Source organism: Geotrypetes seraphini, chromosome 5, assembly GCF_902459505.1.
Source record: "Geotrypetes seraphini chromosome 5, aGeoSer1.1, whole genome shotgun sequence".
Taxonomy (NCBI): Eukaryota; Metazoa; Chordata; class Amphibia; order Gymnophiona; family Dermophiidae; genus Geotrypetes; species Geotrypetes seraphini.
In genome coordinates, this window is record NC_047088.1 from 44,814,935 (window position 1) to 44,835,955 (window position 21,021).

At 41.7% G+C, this 21,021-nt stretch overlaps 1 protein-coding gene across 1 annotated transcript in view; it reads left to right on the plus strand.

Moving 5' to 3' along the window:
- Positions 1-3,378: 3,378 nt before the first annotated feature.
- Positions 3,379-21,021, plus strand: part of HS6ST2 (heparan sulfate 6-O-sulfotransferase 2) — a 574,263-nt gene continuing 556,620 nt past the window's right edge. The window contains exon 1 of the mRNA XM_033945440.1: positions 3,379-4,073. Coding sequence (XP_033801331.1) covers positions 3,565-4,073 — 509 coding nt within the window. The 5' untranslated portion in view covers positions 3,379-3,564. The remainder of the gene's footprint in view (positions 4,074-21,021) is intronic.

Consider the following 21,021-nt stretch of genomic DNA (forward strand, 5'->3'; position numbering starts at 1 on the left):
CTTCAATCCCTGGAGTCCTGCAGAGTTTGTCTGTCTTTCACAGAGACTGGCAGGACTGTTGGTAGAGGACTTCCGCCAGTTTAGAACAGTGTTTCCCAAATCAGTCCTGGAGTAACCCCTTGCCAGTCAGGTTTTCAGGATATTCACAATGAATATGCATGAGATTGGTTTGCATACATTGCCTCCATTATATGCAAATCTCATTTATGTATATTCACTAGCTTAGAGGGAACATAGCTTCATAGAAAGTGTAATAGGAGGTACATGTGAAGCTGGCTTTATAGTAGTTTCTAGTTTCTAGTTTATTAGGATTTTATATACCGCCTATCAAGGTTATCTAAGCGGTTTTTACAATCAGGTACTGAAGCATTTTTCCCTATCTGTCCCGGCGGGCTCACAATCTATCTAAATACAGTACTATTTTCCAATTTAAGTCTCCAGTTTAGTCAAACAGTAGCCACCCACACAGTTGTGCCAGTGCATCTGTAAATGGTAATCTGTGGCAACGGAGATAAAAAGATCCAGTTTACATAGGTTTTTCAGATTGGAATTGAGACATCCAGCTTGAGGCATGCTCAATTTCCCTTGTATTTTACAAAAGGTTCTGCTAAACGTGTCTTTTGTAAAATACACACAAAGACATGTAGGAATGCACATGTATTTGCCAACATACACAGTGGGTCAGCCATTTTGTAAATATACACATGCACAAAATTTGTGGCATCAACTTGGCAGTTTTTGATGTTGAAGTGCCAGCACTTACACAGAAAAAGTGGCAATTTTTAAATTTCCACATATATTTTATAAACTTAGACATACTAGTGCCACCACTAAAATAGAGAATTCACAATTTATTTTTAATTTGGAGGCAGAAATTAAACATGGGGGATGAAGGAGAATTATCCCTTTTAGCTATCATGTAAAGCCTTCACCAAAACAAGCACTTAAAAAAAATCTGGATATGCCTCTGAGCTAGTGCAAAATCCACGGGAAATAATTGTTTCTATATAGATGTATTATTATTGTAAGATAGGGAGCATGAAAATGTAAGATAGGGAACAGTCCATCTAAACCATAGCCATACATTGCTGTGAAATGTCTGCATCCTAGGGATCTTCATGTGTAAATAGCAGCTTTCTGAAATTGCCATTTTCTAAACATGTGTATGCAATCTACATATGCAAATATCACTATATCCATATGTAGAAGCTTCTAAAATGGCCAAGGTCACAAGAAATGCCAGTGGGAGAAATAGGATTTGAACTTCCTTGAACCTCAGACTTGATGCTCAATCTAACCAGTTGTAACATGTTCTCAATAGATTTCTCCTTTTGCCATAAGGCCAACATGTCTTGTAGACTGCTGGCTGTAAGCATTTCGTTCACAGTTAGTTCATTTGTATAACCCAGTCTTTTTGTATTACTTTTAGGAATAGAATCAGTACTTACTCCTCTTGGAGCATGTCAAGCCTGTTTACCTTTAAGTTTACAACATTTGTATGGAGTCCAAAAAAAGCAAACTTCTCCTCCATCTCCTTTCTTTATTTCTCAGCATTAGCTCCTGTTCACTGTAGCTGGATGCCCTTGTCTGAATCCTTAATTTATTCCCTGTGCTAAATAATCAGAACACATACTCCTTCTAACCAAAGGTACACAAGGGTTAATCTCTTAGACTGCTCAGCAGCAATTATATAAACAGGATTCCACCAAGCCCATTCATTCCTCAACTTTGAGGGGCTATGGGGGAGGGGAATAACTAATTACCTGCCAATAGTCAACTTGAAGTCTTCAATGGTCTCAAACTTTTAAGTTATCTACTCTGAAGAAAGTCATCTCAAAGATGCAGGCTAACAAGACTATTCACTCTCAACTCCCCCGAGATGGTGGGATCCGGAGAAGGGTTTAGGGGAAGAACATGAGATTAATCAGGAGGCCTGCCAAGAAAAATTGCTCTTTGGGCCCATGGCCAGCTTATTGCCCTCGTAGTTGTGGGAACGGGATCAGTTGGGGATGGAAGGGGAAAACTCAAGGCAGTGTGGAAGCCTGTCTGATGAATTCATATGTACCTTGTTTACATATAAAGCTGCAACCAAGTATTAACCATAATGGCTGTGCCTTGTGTGTATGGTTTTGTGGGGCAGGGTTAAATCCAAATTAGGTAGAGGCAGAGAGGGAGTGAAGCTTCCAGAGTGCCTCTGTTAGAGTATTTGGGGTCAGGCCCCTCATGGGAGCTAGAATTAACAGGGCCAACAGCAATGTAGTGATGGCATCCTGCCCTATGCCAGAGCATGCTTGGAGGGGGGAGGTTTAGGATGGTGTATGATTTATTTTATTTGATATACCTGTATCCCTTTTTCATAGGGCAACAGCAGAGCCTCCCACCCCACCCCACATGCTCAAGTAAAGGGCAGGGTGTTTTGACTACACTGCTATTTGCCATATTAGTTCCAGAGTGGGCAATTAGCTGTGCTGGGTCCATGGCCAGCTCATTGTCTTGGTGCTGGTGGTTATGGGATTAACACAGGGTATGGAGGAGGGAAATTGGAGGCAGTGGGGAAGTTTTCCCATGACCTGGTATGCACCTTGTTAGCAAATAAAGCTGAGGCCAAGTTCTGACTTTTGTATATTTGTTTATGAACTACAGAGCTTAAGTTCCAAGATACCCAGTTCCAGGAGGGAGATTCTAAGCCTTTCCTAGATTTCTGCCAGTCTCATTTATATGCATTTTGGGACCTGCAGCATTTATTTCAATGGGAGAGTCTGGCACTGCTTTGGAATGCCAGTTTAAAACTGGGACTAGCCAAAAGGACTCCCTTCTACAACTGGGTAATTTGTCTGGTCTGGAACTAGGTTTGGTGGAATAGCCAGGGCTTCACGATTACCTGTAAAAGATTCTCATTAGCTAGCAGCAACATTAACCTTGGTTTATGCTACGCTGACGAGCCCTGTTTGATGCTATTTCTATAAGAATGGTGCTTAACATTATTCTTTACTGAGCAGTCACAAACGGATAAGGAAGTTTCGATAAAAATGCTTGCAGGTTGATAGTTAACTTGCAAAACCCTACTATATATAACCCGTAGACTCAAAACATCGTGCTTGAGCTGTTTTACTCTAAAGTGCACACGTGAACTCTCTTCCGTGCTTTTGAACTGGTAACCAGCAAACAGCCCGGGAGAAGGTGGAGCATATTTCAGCTGACAGATAGAGCGGCGAATCAGAAGCTGTGTGACGTGAGGCTTTTCAATCCTGACAGGACAGTTTTCCTGTCGGGAAATCTGCTCGGCGCCCCCCACAGTCTGAGCCTCCAGCCTGACCAATGACACCGCAGCCTGGCAACGCCCCCTCCCAATCAGAAGCCGGCACACATCAGCCAACCGACAGGTTGTTTACATCAGCCGTGGGAAAAGGGGCTGTTCTTTGCTGTCACGGGGAGGCAGGCAGAAAGGAAGGTGGCGAGTTGGTGGCGCGAGCCGAGCCCGGCTGCCCTTCACCTCTTTTATCTTCGCACCTTCGCCATCGGGAATTGTCGTAATGATCTTGGATCTCCAGCTGCACCAGGAACATGGATGATAAATCCAACAAGCTGCTGCTGGCCCTGGTGATGGTCTTCCTCTTCGCCGTGATCGTCCTGCAGTACGTTTGCCCGGGCACAGAATGCCAGTTTCTGAGACTCCAAGCCTTCAGTTCTTCCATGGCAGACCCTTACCGGGCAGAGGACGAAACTCCCGTCAAATTTGTCCCGAAATTCAATTTTTCAGAAGGCGACTTGCTGCGGAGGGTCGATTTTAACATCAAAGGGGACGACCTGATCGTCTTCCTGCACATCCAGAAAACCGGGGGAACCACTTTCGGTCGCCATCTGGTCAGGAACATCCAGCTGGAGCAGCCGTGCGAGTGCAAAGCTGGCCAGAAGAAATGCACTTGCCACCGACCCGGGAAAAAAGAGACGTGGCTCTTTTCCCGGTTCTCGACCGGCTGGAGCTGCGGATTGCACGCGGACTGGACGGAGCTGACGAACTGCGTCCCCGCCGTGGTGGACAGCAAGAAAGAAGTCAAGCTGAGACCCACGAGGTGAGTTAAACGAAAAAAAAACAACAACCACCCCATACACACACAACCCCAGCGTGCGCACACGCGTTGACAAGGGCGCGCTTTCCCCGGCAACTTTGTGCAGCGCGGTTAGCGAGGAGGGCTCGGCACTTTCTCTGACGTCTCGGACGCTTTGGGTTGCTGGGAAGGAAGGACTCGAGCTCGCCGGCTCGGGGCAGAGCCTTTTGTTTGCAGCGTGCCTCTTATTTGCTTCCAGCCCCCACAAACAAACCCGCAACCGAGTCCAGTGAAATATAAGGACACCAAAGCCCTTAACTGTGCATCATTGAAATGTGTGAGGGGAGGGGAGGGAGTGAAATTTGTATTTGCAGGTTAGAGATTGGGTAGAGAAATCGCCGGCTTTTCCCCTCTTCCATAGTGGCTTTATTGTGCGATGGTCGCAGTGCCTGAAACGTGCGTTATAAAGTGTCTGGGAGTTTTCGGGACCGTTTTTAGAAACTGGATTAAAAATTGTTGTCGGTGTAAAGGCAATAAATTAAATATTAGGCTGTAGCATGTAGAGTGGTCAAATCTCCTGGCGTTTTGTGCTTCAGAGGACATGAGCGTTCAGTCCTGTCATTGTAGTAGTTTACCTCGGTGATCGATGGTGCTAGAGCATCTGTGCTGGGGCAACTGTTCAGGGCTATGAGGTAGTAGCCTCTGTTATAGTTGATGTGACAGGATAAAAATAGCTAGGTAATTTATGCAAAATTCAAATCTTAATGTGAATTCACTGATTTACCAGCCAAAGGGCCTTTTCATATGAAAGTCTATTCTGGCATTTTATTACCCAGAGCAAAAAAACATACAAACCCCAAAACGTTAAAGATTCATAAATTTCTGCAAGAGGAAAGCTGATCAATTTTTTGCTTATTTGAAAACATCCAGTATCTGTTTCCAAATATAAAATACTGCAATCAGTAGATACTTAATTTGTTTAGAAGATGTGTTTGAGCCTGATTTGCTAAATCCTTTTCCTCTATAGATATGGTATGGAAGCAAACTGCTAGTAATTCAGGCTGCAGCAGTTGACATTCTTGAGAAACATAATTCCATCTGCATAACTGTGGAGATCAAAATGATTCCAGCTGTGCAACTGAGCAGCTATATGCACAACTTCATATTTTTTTTTTTTTTTTGTTGAAAAGAGAAGAACAGTTTTTAAGTTTTGTCCGTCTCCTTTGAAGTAAATACATCTGTGCTCTTTAAAAATAAAATGTTTCTCTAGCCATCCAGGCTGCAGTGGCGTCATTGTAATAACAATTTGTCAGGTTTTGCCTACAGTTTTTGAATAGAAATGAGCTGTGGTGCAATTGTGGAGGTTTCATATCATCAAACAATTTTTCTGTCCTGTGAGATCTCTCTTTGTTGCTTTTTCAATTTTTTCCCCCTTAAATAGATATCTATAAAGCATTTATTAAATATGTCCCTCTAAATGCATTAAGATTCTGTAAGCATCATCCTAGGGTTTTTAAGCGTATCTTGTCAAAAATGATCACAGCTTAGTTTTGCCAAACTGACTGACAGGCTCTGCTTAGTTTGCAGAGATTTGCTTTGAAACGAACTTGCTTCAGGTGGAGAGGTCTGGCTAGTTGGGCAAATGGAGAACTGTGCCATTCACCTTTTCTCTATTAGTCAAGTTGGACAGAAGGCAGGCATTATATTAGCTGCTATGTTCTTTTTTTTTTACTTATCTAGATTTCAGAACATTCTCTGCATTGTATACAATCATTTTAATTTTTACCTGTTCTAAGTTATAGATGTGTGCTTCAACTTCACAGTTGCATAAAATTATAAATTGTATATTTTGTATGTTTATTATGAAATGTACCTGCTTTTTGGGAATTAGCACTCTTATGGGTTACATTGTTAAAACACCTATTTTCTTAAGGTAGTAAAGAACTCGTATGTTTTCCTTTGCATAAAACTAACTACGTTCCTTTAATATGAAGAAAAGGGGTTTGGCTATTTAAAAAAAAAAAAAAACCACCCCAAAAACCTCTTAGAAAGATTCCTGTTCTTATTTATATTACCTTAAGTCTAGGAAGCAATCCTTAGGTTGCCATTAAAAAGGCAAAATCCTTGTAGACTTACCCCCTCTTTTACTAAGGTGCGTTAACCGATTTAGTGCACGCTAAACGCTAACGCGTCCATAGACTTAACATGCAAGCGTATAGAGTCCCATTTTATCCAATGAGACTTTGTGCTAAAATAGCACAACGTGCAGTAAAATAACTCATTTTAACAGTAGCACACATTGATGAATTCCCCCCTTAATGGTTATTGAGGAGGCCACCTTTCTACGGTCAGGTATTTTGGAGAAGCTTATAGGGAGCTGCAATGTGTTTTATCTTATTTTTTTGTCATTGCTATCTTTGGATAGCAAACTGTTGTACTGTCTGTCTTTTGGCACTACTATAAATGCTTGTTTTGGTAAACAATTCCTTGTAAAAGGTTGGTGCCATTTTCTTGGAAGTAAAACTAATTTGTTCCTTCTAAGGATACACTTATACAGTGGATGACTTGGAAGCATGATGAGCTGTATTAAAATACATACCCCCTGTTTTACTAAGGTGTGCTATGCGTTTTAGCACTCGCTAATGTGTCCATAGACTAACATAAATGTGTTAGCGTTTAGCGTGCACTAAAACGCTTAGCGTACTAAAACGCACTAAAATGCTTAGCGCGCTAAAACGCGTAGCACACCTTTGTAAAAGGAGGCCATAGACTAGATGAAATACTTGAATCAGCTCACTTGATATTTTATTTGTATCCTTTTTATTTCCTGTAGTACAGTGGTTCTTAAACCTGTGTGGGGGACCCCAAGCCAGTCGGGTTGTCAAGATATCCCTAATGAATATGCATGAGGCAGACTTGCATGCCTGTCACCTCTGTTATATGCAAATCTCTCATGCATATTCATTAGGGATATCTTGACAACTCGACTGATTGGGGGTCCCACAGGACAGGTATAAAAACCACTGCTGTAGAAGTTTAGATATTCTTATGCAGGGGTGAGGGGACGAAGGCCACAGTCCAGTCGGGTTTTCAGGATTTCCTCAAAGAATATGCATGAGATCTGCCTCTATTATTCAAATAGATCTCATGCATGTTCACTGGAGGAAATCCTGAAAACCCAACTGGATTGCGGCCTTCATTTCCCATCCCTGTTCTTCATTAAACCTAGGATCTGCCTTTTAAAAAATTATTGTCCTTTAAAAAAAATTTTAATTAAATTTTTGAAAGCTTTAGGTTTGGCATGTTGGTGAGAATCATAGGTGCATCTTTGTGGTAGTCACCCAGATTCTTCTCAGGGTGTGCTGCTGTGTGTGATCTCTTGGTACAAATCTGTTATGTATTCTGATGCTTAAAAGCAGGTTAAACATTTCAGTTGGACATAGCTATATACTACTTCTTAAATTGGCAATAAAAAGAGAGCTTTCCATTGAGAAAACAAAACCACGCCCAGTGCAGACACCTGGAAAATATTTAAAGTTTCCTATTATGTATACAGCCTTCCAATTTCTGCAGACAGCTTGATTAACCATAATAAAACAGGGATGAAACCTCTGCAAGTAACAAGCTCAGGTGTGCCTAATTAAGCTTAATGGTAAAACTGTACTGGAATAAACTGCTCTGCAGTAGGAATCTTAACATATATTTCTCAGATGCAAATAAGAGAGTCTGACACTAGAGAATGACACAGGGACAAATTTTTCCCTGTCTCCGTGGGAACTCATTTTCCCTTCCCAGTGAGTTCTTTTCCTATCCCTGCTCCATTCCTGCAAGCTCCATCCTCATCTACACAAGCCTCGAACATTTTAAAATCATAGGTGTTAGAGGCTTGTATGGTTAAGTCAGAGCTTACAGGAATGGGATCGGACAGTGACAAAACTTGAGGGGATGGGGAAATTGAATTCCTGTGGGTACGGGAAAAATTTGTCCCTGTGTCATTCTCTAGCCAACACCAAACTCCAAGGGGGTCATTTGCTAATGGTGGCACTAATGTCATTGGGCCCAGTGGTAGAAAATGCTTCACCATGGCATTAGCTGCCATACTGGCATACTACAAGAACCTCAATTTTACCTACCACACTTTGTAATGAGAAATTTGCATGATGCAAAATTTTGCTTTAAGATGAATAACATAGAACTGCTTGAAGGAGCATTTCAGTTGTGAAATTGTGACTATAACAAAAAATATTTGCTTCCATATCTTTAAGGTGCCCAATTTGAATATACTCCCCCCCCTCTTTTACGAACGCATAGCATGGGTTTTAGCGCCGGCAGCGGCGGTAACTGCTCCGATGCTCATAAAATTCCTACGAGTGTCAGAGTAGTTACCGCCGCTGCCAGCACTAAAACCTGCTCTATGCGTTTGTAAAAGGAGGAGATATTTAATAAGAAACCAATATGGGTACTTTTTCAGACAATGGTAAAGTACAACTATATAAAGGAATGATAACATAAGCAATGCCTCCGCTGGGTCAGACCTGAGGTCCATCGTGCCTAGCAGTCCGCTCACACGGTGGCCCAACAGGCGCATTCCAGGTGTCCACCACACGTTGGGTAAAGAAGAACTTCCTAGCATTCGTTTTGAATCTGTCCCCTTTCAACTTTTCTGAATGCCCTCTTGTTCTTTTATTTTTTGAAAGTTTGAAGAATCTGTCCCTCTCCACTCTCTCTATGCCCTTCATGATCTTGTAAGTCTCTATCATATCCCCTCTAAGTCTTCTCTTCTCCAGGAAAAAGAGTCCCAGTTTCTCCAATCTCTCAGCGTATGACAGGTTTTCCATACCTTTTATCAGACGTGTCACTCTCCTCTGAACCCTCTCGAGTATCGCCATATCCTTCTTAAGGTAAGGCGACCAATATTGGACGCAGTACTCCAGATGCGGACGCACCATTGCCCGATACAACGGCAGGATAACTTCTTTCGTTCTGGTAGTAATACCCTTCTTGATTATATCTAGCATTCTATTCGCTCTCTTAGCGGCTGCTGTGCACTGTGCCGTCGGCTTCATTGTAATGTCCACCCTTACCCCCAAGTCCCTTTCTTGGGTACTCTCATTCAGTAACATCCCTCCCATCGTATAGCTGTACCTCGGGTTTCTGCTTCCCACATGTAGTACTTTACATTTCTCAACGTTGAACTTCATCTGCCATCTCGTCGCCCATTCCCCTAGTTTGTTCAAGTCCCTTTGTAATTCGCAGTCCTCTTTAGTCTGAGCTCCACTAAATAGTTTGGTGTCATCCGCAAATTTTATTATCACGCACCTCATCCCTGTTTCCAGATGATTTATAAATATATTAAATAGCAGCAGTCCAAGCTCCGAGCCCTGTGGAACACCACTCGTGACCCTTCTCCAGTCCGAGCAGTGGCCCTTCACTCCTACCCTCTGTTTCCTATCTGCCAACCAATTTCTGATCCATCTATGTATGTCTCCTTCCACCCCATGGTTCTTCGGTTTCCGAAGTAGGCGTTCATGGGGTACCTTGTCAAAGGCTTTTTGGAAGTCTAGGTATATGATGTCTATGGAGTCTCCTCTGTCCATCCTTTTGTTAATTCCTTTGAAGAAGTGCAATAAGTTCATTAGGCACGATCTCTCCTTGCAGAATCCATGCTGGCTGGTTATCAGAAGTTTGTTTCTTTCAAAATGTTCATCGATGTTATCTTTTATCAGTGCTTCTGCCATTTTCCACGGAACCGAGCTCAAACTGACCGGTCTGTAGTTTCCCGGGTCACCTCTTGATTCCTTTTTAAAGATGGGTGTAACATTGGTTATCTTCCAATCCTCCGGGATCACTCCTGTTTTCAGGGATAGATTGCAAATTTTCTGCTGTAGTTCCGCTATTTCCTCCTTTAGTTCCTTCAGAACCCTTGGATGGATTCCGTCCGGACCTGGGAATTTGTCAGTTTTTAGTTTTTCTATCTGCCTGCGCACATCTTCAAGGCTCACTTCCATGAATGTTAATTTTTCTGCTTGATTTCCATTGAAGAATTGCTCAGGTTCCGGTATGTTGGTTGTGTCTTCGTTTGTAAATACAGATGAAAAGAACATGTTAAGTCTTTCCGCTACTTCTTTCTCCTCCTTCACCACTCCCTTCCTGTCTCCGTCGTCCAGCGGTCCCACCTCCTCCCTAGCCGGCTGCTTCCTTTTAATATATCTAAAGAACGGTTTGAAATTTCATGCTTCCCTGGCTAGCCTCTCTTCATACTCTCTTTTGGCTTTTCGAACCACACAGTAACATTCTTTTTGATACTTCCTGTGCTCTTTCCAGTTCTCCTCAGTTTTGTCCTTTTTCCATTTCCTGAATGAATTTTTCTTATCGCCTATCGCTTCCTTCACTATTTTTGTTATATTAGTTTGACTCTTTTTGCACCCCTTTCTGAATCTGGGGATATACAGATTGTGCGCCTCGCTCACCATGTCCTTGAAAAAAGACCAGGTATGTTCTACCGTCTGCCATTTCTTGGAAGTGTTCCTAAGTTTCTTCTTTACCATTTCCCTCATTGCTTCGTAGTTTCCTTTCTTGAAGTTGAAAGTTGACGCTATGGTTCTCTTTCCTTTCGGTATTCCTACTTCAGCCTTGAACTTGATCATATTATGATTGCTGTCTCAACGGTCCCACTACTTTCACTTTCTTTGCAGGTCCCCTTAACCCATTTAGGATTAGATCCAGAGTGGCATTTCCTCTCGTCAGTGATAAAGATGGCAAAAATGAGAAGACAAAGTACTCATCTGAAACATGTATTAAAACATGCCTCATCAGTATTAATTTCCTGGCTTGGCTACACTATGGGTTTAGAGCAGTGTATCGCAAACTGTGTGCTACGAGAGATTTCAGAATTTTACTTTTATTTAAAAAAAAAAAATTCCTTTCATAAGTACATACTAGAATAGATGACATGTATGTTGCGTATGCAAAAGTCTGTCAATTTTACTGCAAGTAATTTTTAGTTTATTTTTTATACACTATTTATCCTAACTTGAGAAACAAAGCAATCAAGGCTTTGTTATCGTTTAGATCTTTCTTTGCAAACTTCGATTTTTGTAGGTATTGGATGGGATACTATATACCCCCACAACTTCGCGGTCCAGACTTTGCGGACTCAGTGATTCATGGTTTTTTCCAAGTCTCCCCGGTCATAATTATTTCCGCTCAGAGCCCCTTTAAAAAAAAGTCCCGAAAGCACAAGACGGCAGGAGGCAGAGCAGATCGTCAGCCAACTGCAGATGGGCAGAAGTCCTCGGCACCTCCGGCGAGATCCAAGTTAAAATAAAAAAGCAGCAAAGTGGCGAGCCGCTGCTCCTGCAACCCTCTCCCGCCTCCGATTCCCGCACCTAAACTGCATCCAATAGTCGCAGTTTTTCGAAGTTCGCGGGTGCTCCTGCAACACAACCCCCACGAACTTCGGGGATATACTTTATACTGCAAGTATTTGTATGTGTGTGTGTATATAAAATCCCTACCAAGTTTCAAGGCAGGTTACTGCAAAATTATAAATAAATTCTACAATAACCCCCCCCCCCAACAAATGCAAACCTTGTGATAGGTAGTGAGTTCCAGTACTTCACTGATATTAAAGAAAATGATTTAGCAAATAATGAATGACTTCAAGCATATATGTTTCACAGAGGGAACTATCAGAAAACAGGGAAAAAGTTGTTTCCAATATAATGAGGGGGGTTACAACCCTCCAAACCCCCCACAACGCCGGCGCAATCTGTATTCAGTAAAGTGTGGGGGGGTTCCCCACCAACACCCCCCGTCGGAGCCCCTTAAAACATTGTTTTTCTTTGGCGCGGGCTTCTGCCTTGTGCTCAGTTGTCTCGGCGCGCATTTGTCGCCTCGCGCTTTTGATTATGAACCATCAGAACTAGATGGTTAGTATGGCCAGATCTGGAAGCTCCAGTCAAATGAGTAAAATCAGTAAAAAAAAAAAAAAATCGTGGGGATAATCCTGCTAGAGATTTATGAACTAAACAACTGATTAAAAAAAAAAAATAATACTCTAGCCTCAACCTGCAGCCAAAGTAGTTGAATAAACGAAGGGGGTCACATATAAAGAATTACAGTAATCAATCTGGGAAAAAATGAGGAGCTGGACCAGAACTCTGAAATAATTGTGGAATTAAGCGTAGTTGTCTAAGAAATATTCTCTTAATAAGTATGTTTGTTTATTTAATTCATTTTCTCTCTAGTCCCCAAAGAGCTCAGAACGGGTTACAGATTAACATACATACTATACCTACTGTACAGTTAACAGGTTACAATTTGCCATAGTTATTATATTATAGTACAGGTTTTTGTTTGGGGGTTTTTTCAGTACAAGTTTTTATCCTAACTGGACACATACTAGAGATCTACGGTAATACTAATATACATAATATACAGATTAAGAGGTCCTTTTACTAAGGCACACTAACCGATTAGTGTATGCTAATGCGTCCCTAGAATATAATGGACGCGCTAAATCGTTCTTGTGGGAGTAAATTTGTTAGTGTTACAATTCAAGATTTTTCAATACAAGTTTTTATCCTAATGCGACACATACAGAGGATCTTTTATCAATATACATGTCTTTGTAATCTATTGGTCATGGGCGGGGGAGTTCTGTGAACAGGTATGGGTTTTTTTAAAATTGCTTTCCTAAAGTTGAGGAGTCCTTCAAGGGATCTAATCTGTGGGTGCACTCGATTCCAGTGGCTCACTTACAGCTCTATATTTAAAGAAGAATCTAACGCAATTTCCAAAACTCATGAAGACCCATCAACGGCTAAAGAAAGTTCACTGCTAATACCGAGTTTCTCCCAAAATAAGACAATGTTTTATATTAATTTTGGGTCCAAAAAACAAGCTAGGGCTTATTTTTCGGGAATGTCTTATTTTTTTCATGTACAACAATCATCTCTCTCTTCCTCTCCTCTACCTCAATTCTTCGTCTTTCCTTTCTCCCCCCCCCCCCATGTGCAGCATCATTCCTCCCCTCTCACAAATCCCCTTGTGCAGCAGAACCCTCCCAACCCTCCCACTGTGAGACTGACATACCTAGATTGAAGAGTCCAATTTTTTTTTCCAGCAAATCAAGCAGCACTAGTGTCGGGGACATTTGGGGTCGCTCTTAACTAGGGCTTATTTTGGGAGAGGGCTTATATTAGGAGCATCTTTAAAAATCATGCTAGGGCTTATTTTCGGAGAAACTGATTTTAGATCATGTCTCAAGCTGTTCCAAAGCAATTTATTTTTGTCGATGTTCAACTTAAGATGTTGAGATGAAGCCCAGTTTTTATTGCTTGCACATCCAAAAGTTTCTGTGTGTTGCCTCGGCACATCCTGTGGTAGAGACATTTTTTGTGGTGATGCTTATTACCAGAGCTTGTGAAAAGACCCTATGATTTGCTGGGTAGTCTTTGAGGGCAGAAACAAAAATTCACTATAAGAACAGCCTTACTGGGTCAGATCATAGATCCATCAAGCCCAGTAAGCTGTTCTCAATGTGGCCAATCCAGGTCACTAGTACCTGGCCAAAACTCAAGGAGTAGCAACATTCCATGCTACCAGATAGCTTCCCCCATGTCTTTCTCAATAACAGCCTATGGACCCTTTTTAAAACCAGCTACGCTTATCTGCTCTTACCACAACCCTCTGGCAATGCATTCCAGAGCTTAACTAATCTCTAAGTGAAAAAATATTTCCTCCTATTGGTTTTATTGGGTCTTTTCATGCTAGCCTTATTTTATATAGTCTTATAAACTGGGCCTTGTGCAGCAAGTGCAAACGACGAAGAGGTTGGGGGAACCTAGTACAGAGTCCTAGTAAAACTTAATCTTTGCAGCCGAACAACCATAAAGATGATGTAGTATATGTAATTTCAAGGCTCCTTTTGCTAACAGCAATGTTCGGTCCCTTGCTCCATTGTTATGACGTGTTCTTTTGAATGTGTGCAAGGTTTCTTCAGTGTTGAGAAAATTTGGACAAGCATTAGCAGCATTGATGCAATAAAATTTAAAATACAAATTCAGGAGGTTTTTTTTTTTTTTAAGATAATTGAAGCGAGGTAGCTGTTTTAGCACGTGCTAAAAATTAGCGTATGCGTTGGCATTTAGCATGTGCTAAAATGGCTACCGCACCTTATTAAAAGGACCTATGAGACTTTGAGATTACTTCAACGTTGAATACAAGTCATTTGTTATTAGGAATTCTAATAGCGGCACACTGCATGTTATCCACTAGAATTTGTTTTCATCTATTTATTGTTCCTCTTCACACAGTAGAAAGTAGGATTAGATACCACAGAAGATTTGATTGCAAGGTGCTGATATATATTGTATTACTTTTGCTTTATTCAGAGCAATTTTAAAAAATGAAGGGTTCCTTTTACTAAACGGTACTTGAGGTTTTTAGTGTGGGACGGTGAGGTAAATGCTCCAACGTCCTAGAATTCCCATGAGCGTCGGAGCGTTTACCTCGCTGTCCTGCACTAAAAACCTCTAGCACCATTTAGTAGAACCAAGCGAATTTGAATAAGATTGTGAGTTTAGAATGAAGCAAAAGGACGCTCAGAGTGTCTGTGTCTACATTTTGTAATAATCGACAGCAATAATACGGATCTAGAAAATGTTTCATTTAGATTTGTTGGATATGCACAGATGTCACGAGATTCCCTATTCAATGGTATCCCAACTTAAGGCTCAGCTCTGAGGTGTGTTAACACGGATGAATTTTCCCCTCATTTATTTAAATCAGAATTGTCACGAATCATGCTCTCCGTCAGTGTAAATGTCGGCGAAAAGGATTTATTAGTAGATTTGATTGCTTTTTAAATTTGAGTAGCAGAGATGCACTGGCATGCCTGTGAGAATCGGTCTGTTTCTTGTGAACAGTTCAGTGCCTAATGAATCACTTCAATGTACTTTTCTGAGGGAAAGCAGAGCAATTTAAATGTGCAATGCATTGATTTACATCAAATGGATTAGGCCTCTGTGTGCAGTCCCCTGCATTAATTTACTTTCTCCTGCAACTGTAATAATAAAGACAGCACTTCAGTACAGTATCAGCTCAAATTAACTCCTGGAGATTTGCAGCATTACTAGAATTTGTAAGAAGAACTGATCTTTTGACTGTGGGAAATCCAAAAAAAAAAGAAAAGACCATTTGGAAATTGTTAGGGTTTGGAAGGCTAATGAAAGCATAAAAGTGCCCCTTGCTACCACCAAGGGAGTAGGGTAATAGCACCCTTTATAAAAGTCTGGTTGTATCCTATCTAATGAAGTGAATAGACCGAACACATTCTCTTTAAAGCATTATTACAGAGCTTTACTGTACTAGCAGGTTTTAATGACGATGAGATGTGAACATCCTTAAGAGCCATGAATAGGGGTGATTGCACCAAACTTTGCGGGGACCCCATGCTTCTCCCCCCCCCCAAGTGCTTTCAGCTTGGGATTGGAGCCACAAATGTAAGCACTGCAGAGTAGGGAGATGCTTGGGAAATGGGAATTGTGAGAATCTGCAGGTATGGAAGAAGTTGTTTTGAGTGTAGCCAATCTCTCTGAATTGCACCAAGAGGCAGCTGGAACACCAGACCAAAGCTTGAAACTCTCTTTGGTTGAATAATACAATCCAGAAAACCACAGGAGGCCATTGTGACAGAGGACTGCGAGCAAGTAAATATACTTCCCCCTCAATAGTCACGGGGGTTGGGACAAAGCCGGCTCGAGAATATTGAAAAAAAATGCAAATAACTTTTAGGACCGGCTCTGACCCACCCCTGCTTCCCTCCTGCCTCGACCTCTCCACACTTTACCTGGTGGTCTAGCGGTGAAGCGGGGCAGGAGCAATCATCCTACGCTCCTGCCCTGTGCAGAGCTGTCAACAAAAATGGCTGCCGTGAGACCACCGGAACTCACAGCAGTTGTGGACGGCTCTGCACGGGGCAGGAGCGTAGGATGATCGCTCCTGCCCCGCTTCACCGCTAGACCACCAGGTAAGGTGTGGAGAGGTCCAGGAGGTAGGATGGAGGCGGGGTTGGTTCTGGGTTTAAAAACTCACGAATAACCGGTCGCGAGTCCTAAACCTGCGAATCGGGAGGGAGAAGGGTAATAGCATTGACTCCTGTATATATGGGTGGAAATGGATCTTAGCGGGTATGATTGTATTGTGTGTTTATTATTCGCCTTATAGAAAGCGAAGTACAAATCAACAAATTTCAAGTTTATTAACATTTTTGATTGCCTATTGCAATTTCTAGGCGATGTACAATAAAAAGGGGATATTTGTAAACGCTAATAAAAACATAAAATTTAACTGACGTGGACAATAACTGAAGCAGCTCAAAACAAATGGGAGGAGGTAGAACTACAATTATTCAAGAAAAGCAGACATAAAGGGTAAAAACAATGGGAAGGGTGAGATGTTAGGTTGTTTCTTCTTCTCCAGTTTCCAGCTCTTATCTATTCTCTGGTTAACAGTTCAAAGACTTAAAGGCATCTTTAAAATGGAAGCATAATAAATGTCATTACAGACATAAAACCATACAAAAATACAATATGTGGGTATGGTTTAGGTTTTTATTGGGGATGGGTGAAATTTTTGTCTCTGTGCAAATCTCTACTGCAGAGCCCCACTATGGTTGATTCATTCCATGTCCTGTATTTTCCTAAGGCCTGTGCTGCTTATAAGTTAAGATATTTTGAGATATTTGTTCATTTCCCATGGGGCTGGCTTGGTGGTAGAATGTGTGAATGACCTGGGTTTCATTCCTGGTCTTGGTTATGCACCATGAGATGGTTGGGGCAGGGAATTTTGTAAAGCCAGTATTCACAACCTCTTGGGGGGAGGAAGGCTCAGCCATGTGATAGTGGAGACCTTTTAAACTTGAAGGTTGGACTTAGTGTATGCATACTGGGTTCTGGAGGTAGCTACAGTCGGTGTCTGTTGGTTCAGGAAATAGGTAGCTAAAGGTATGTTTGGAGGCGGGCAGGCTAGCTAAGTGGCAGTACAGGATGCCTACAAAAACACTCCTTGATTTTAAAGGGTTACAAAATCAAAACTTATTGGAATATGTTTATAAATAAAATAACAGCAAATACAAGTCCCAAAAAGCACGGTTAGCAAGATCTTACACAATCACTTGCACTTTCACCCTTATAAGCTGCAATTGATGCAGAAGTTACAACCTTCAGACAATGCAACACAACAAAATGACCAGGTGTTCCTCTGGTAGTTCCCGAGATCACCGAACATTACAGTTTGTGACTTTTTCCTTTAGGGGTACATGAAAGACAAGAGTGTACGTACCTCCACTACCCGCAACTATGGATGATCTGCAGGAACGCATCACTGAAGCTATAAACGAGATCACGCCGTATTTGCTTCGGAGAGTCTGGTCCGAGCTCGATTATCGCATTGATGTTTGCTGAGTAACAGGTGGGGGTGCACATCGATGCCATATGAAACTTTTTAAGAGATGATGAAACTGTAGCCTCAAAGGTGAAAAATATTCCAATAAATTTTGGTTTTGTAACCATTTAAAATCAAGGAATATTTTTGTGGGCACCCTCTATGTTCTCTCTTTTTATCCCCCCCTTCATCCTCCTTCGCTTTCCTTTCCCTTGCCATTTTGGAATTGGGGATAGCACTGAAGCAGTTAGTGCTCCTTGACAAGGGATAAGGATTCCCAGTCACCATGCCATGCCAATTCCTAGTGGCTGGATTTAGGGCCCATGATTGCAGGGTCTGGAAGCTGAGCACCGTCGTCATGTTGTGTGGCCTATATTGGGATGGAATATGGAAGAAACATTGCTGATAGTCACAGATGAAGCTCCTGATGCTGGATCCCAGCTCTGGCAAGAAAAAAGTGGCAGCCTCCTCCTTCCAAAATATAGTACAAATATAGTGAGATGTGAAAAAAAAAAAAGAGAGAATTTGTTACTAAAGATAACAAGCATTCATTTTTCTCAACATATGGCCTTATGTTAAAGGAAATAAACAAAGAGAAACACAGATAAGAGAGGGAAGAAATAAATCAGTCCAGTTTGTTGCTGAAATAGGAAAAGGTTCATTTTCTGTGCAGGTCTTAGAGAGGTTCTAATGAAACAGTTAATGAATACATTTATCTGGTGAATTTAATCTTTTTACCACCATCAGCTGACCTGGAACATCTTCCAAGCTGTATTATTGGTTTCTCATCTGACTTTTTTCCTCTTCAGTTTTAAATGGGAAATGGGAAAGTTGTTTTTTCTTGTTCTCTTTTCTGCCTTGTATCTTCCTCATCAAATTACCTGCTCCAGTTATTCGGATTCTGGGCAGCTCATCACTTCTAGTTTGGTTTTGAACCTGGTTGCTATGGTATCATGCCTGTAAGCTGTACAACAGTTGGAGACTTTAAAATTTATTTTTGTCTTGAGATAATTTCCTCTCATTTAATATACTCGCACCTCGGAGGACAAGTCCGGATGACTCAGAAACCATCTGTAGCCTTCGTGCTGGGAAGAGGGACGTCTCCTCTGAGATTCTGTTTCCTCGGCATGCTGTGCCAGGCATCACCACAATAGTGTCGGAGAAAGATAGGACAGAGAATACCATAAGAAGATGATAGACAGAAAAGTGGCCTCAAGAAAAGAGCATTTTAAGGGGGCATATATATGATCAAGGGTGCAAATCCTCAAGTTCGCATCCTGTAGTTTGAAAAATTGAAGACCTACTGCAGAATTGCAAAGTACCAGAATGCGTCACAAATTGAAACTAATATATACCATCCAAAGCAGTTTCAAATAAAGGTGCAGATCAGTCTCATAAATGCTTTGTTTGGTTTAATTCTGGGAGTTAGCAGGCAACCCTGTGGTTTTAGATCTCCCCCCCCCCCACCTCCACACACACTCCCTCTATCACACACTCCCACGAGCAGCTAAAAGTTAGCTAGGTAGGCCATTTCTCAGCAAAAATTTAACCAGATAGAAGGAAGCAATATTGGAAGTGTTCCTGTGGCATGCTTTCATTTCATGCAGTTAACTTTGGGGAGAAAGGGGGGGGGGGGGAAGAAATAACAACTTAAAATTAAGAGGTGAACAATAGTCTATCCCTCCGTTCAACCTACAGGAGTGCAAATGGAAAGATAATGTGGGCTGAGTGATCCACTCCCCCCCTTTTTCATACCCTTAAAGCAAATCTGGCTATAAATGCCCAGTCTGGACCCCCATCTCTTAGATGTCCTGAATTTTACCCTGGATGTCCTTCAGGAGGAGAAACTCTTGGGTCCTCCTTCTGAGCTGCAGTCTAAAGCAAGTACAGAAATGTAAGGAAGTTCCAGGCAAACAAATCTAGCTGATAGTGTGCCAACAGTTAATATTCATTTATTCACATCATCCCCGCACCGATTGGTCCCAGAAAGGAGGAAGCGTGATTCTACCTGCCCAGCAGGAGAGGATTGTGCTGAAGTTGGTAAGGAGGAGACGGAAGAACCTGCCACTGCTGTTATGAAAGACACTGTTCCTGTTGCCATGTTAGAAGTGTCTGAAGTTCTGTGGCATGGAACTCGGGATGATTCTTTAAATTTGTCTCCTCCCTTCCTCCCAGGGCTGACTCTGACAGGGGTAATTTGAGAGTATAGCTAAAGCTGGCAGTTTTCTTCTTATTGAGTGATGGGCTACTGACACTTTTTCATTGATGAAAAGTCAGCCCAGGAAATTTTAACTACGCCCACTGGTACCATCATCTGTCATGAGACTCGGAGATCCTGGCACATAATATTCATTAATTAGTGAACTGCAAAAAACAATTGTTGAAAAAATTCTCATCCTTTTATGGAAAAAAAAAATAGCCTTGATTTTTTTTTTTCTGTTTGTTCATTTTTTTAAATCACAAGGTATTTTTATATACACGTTGAGTATGATAAAATTAACTTGGTTAAGGTGCTGTTACCATATTGTATAGTGCAGTTTAAGCATTGGCAACCGCCATGCATCACACCTTTTCAGCTGCTGCAGTTGAGTTTATTTTTCCCCAGAAAAAAAAAATTAGTGTAAAACTTACTTTAGAACAGTTATTTGTCCCCATGAGTAAGAAGTTGTACAAGAGGAGCCGACTGTTCAGTCTTTTTTTTTTATTTTTTTCTTCCCACACCTTGTTTTTCCCGTAAAAGGCTCTGCTGAGTTTAGACCTGCTCGGAGAAAATAGTTTTAATACTAAGGATCTGACTCATCAAGGTTGCTGTCACATTCTCCGTCTTTGGGAGAAGACCTCAATAAATCAGTTCTTGTGGTTTGGAAGCAGCCCTAAAGAAAACTCATCACCTGCCTGTTCTTTCACAGATTCACTTTAGTCTCACCACCTTGCGCACTCCAGACATATTTCGGCATTTTAATTCTACCTATATTCTCTTCATGACTTTGCAGATTCCTCCTGCTTCTTTTAGGTTTCCTGAGCTGGGATTTGATACCATGAGCCTTGATTTGCAGTTACCTGGGGATTTATTTCATACTCCCCTTCCCTGTGAGACCACCTAGTCCAGTCCTTACTGTGGTAGTCTTCAACTGGAATAGAGAATAACACGGTAACAAAATTAATCACCGTCCCCATGGATAACTGTGAGTAACCCATGTCATTCTTTATTGCCCATCTCAACCTCAGTCCTTCTACACTAGCATTCTTCAATGCAAGGCTTTTGAGGGTCAGTGGCTCTACCCATTCATGCTCTGATTCTACCCTCTCTCCTTAAAGAATAACATGGATATGGAGTCCCATGGGGACAGGAACAGTGATGAATTTTTTTATCGTGTCATTCTCTAAACTGGAGGCTGGTACAATCAAAGCAGCATGCATATTATTTTCAGGTAATTTTTTCTATCCCCGGTGGAATGGGTAAATCAGAGGAATGGATGGCAAGGGAACACAAGGAGACTGCTCAGCTTTCCAAGTGCGGGAT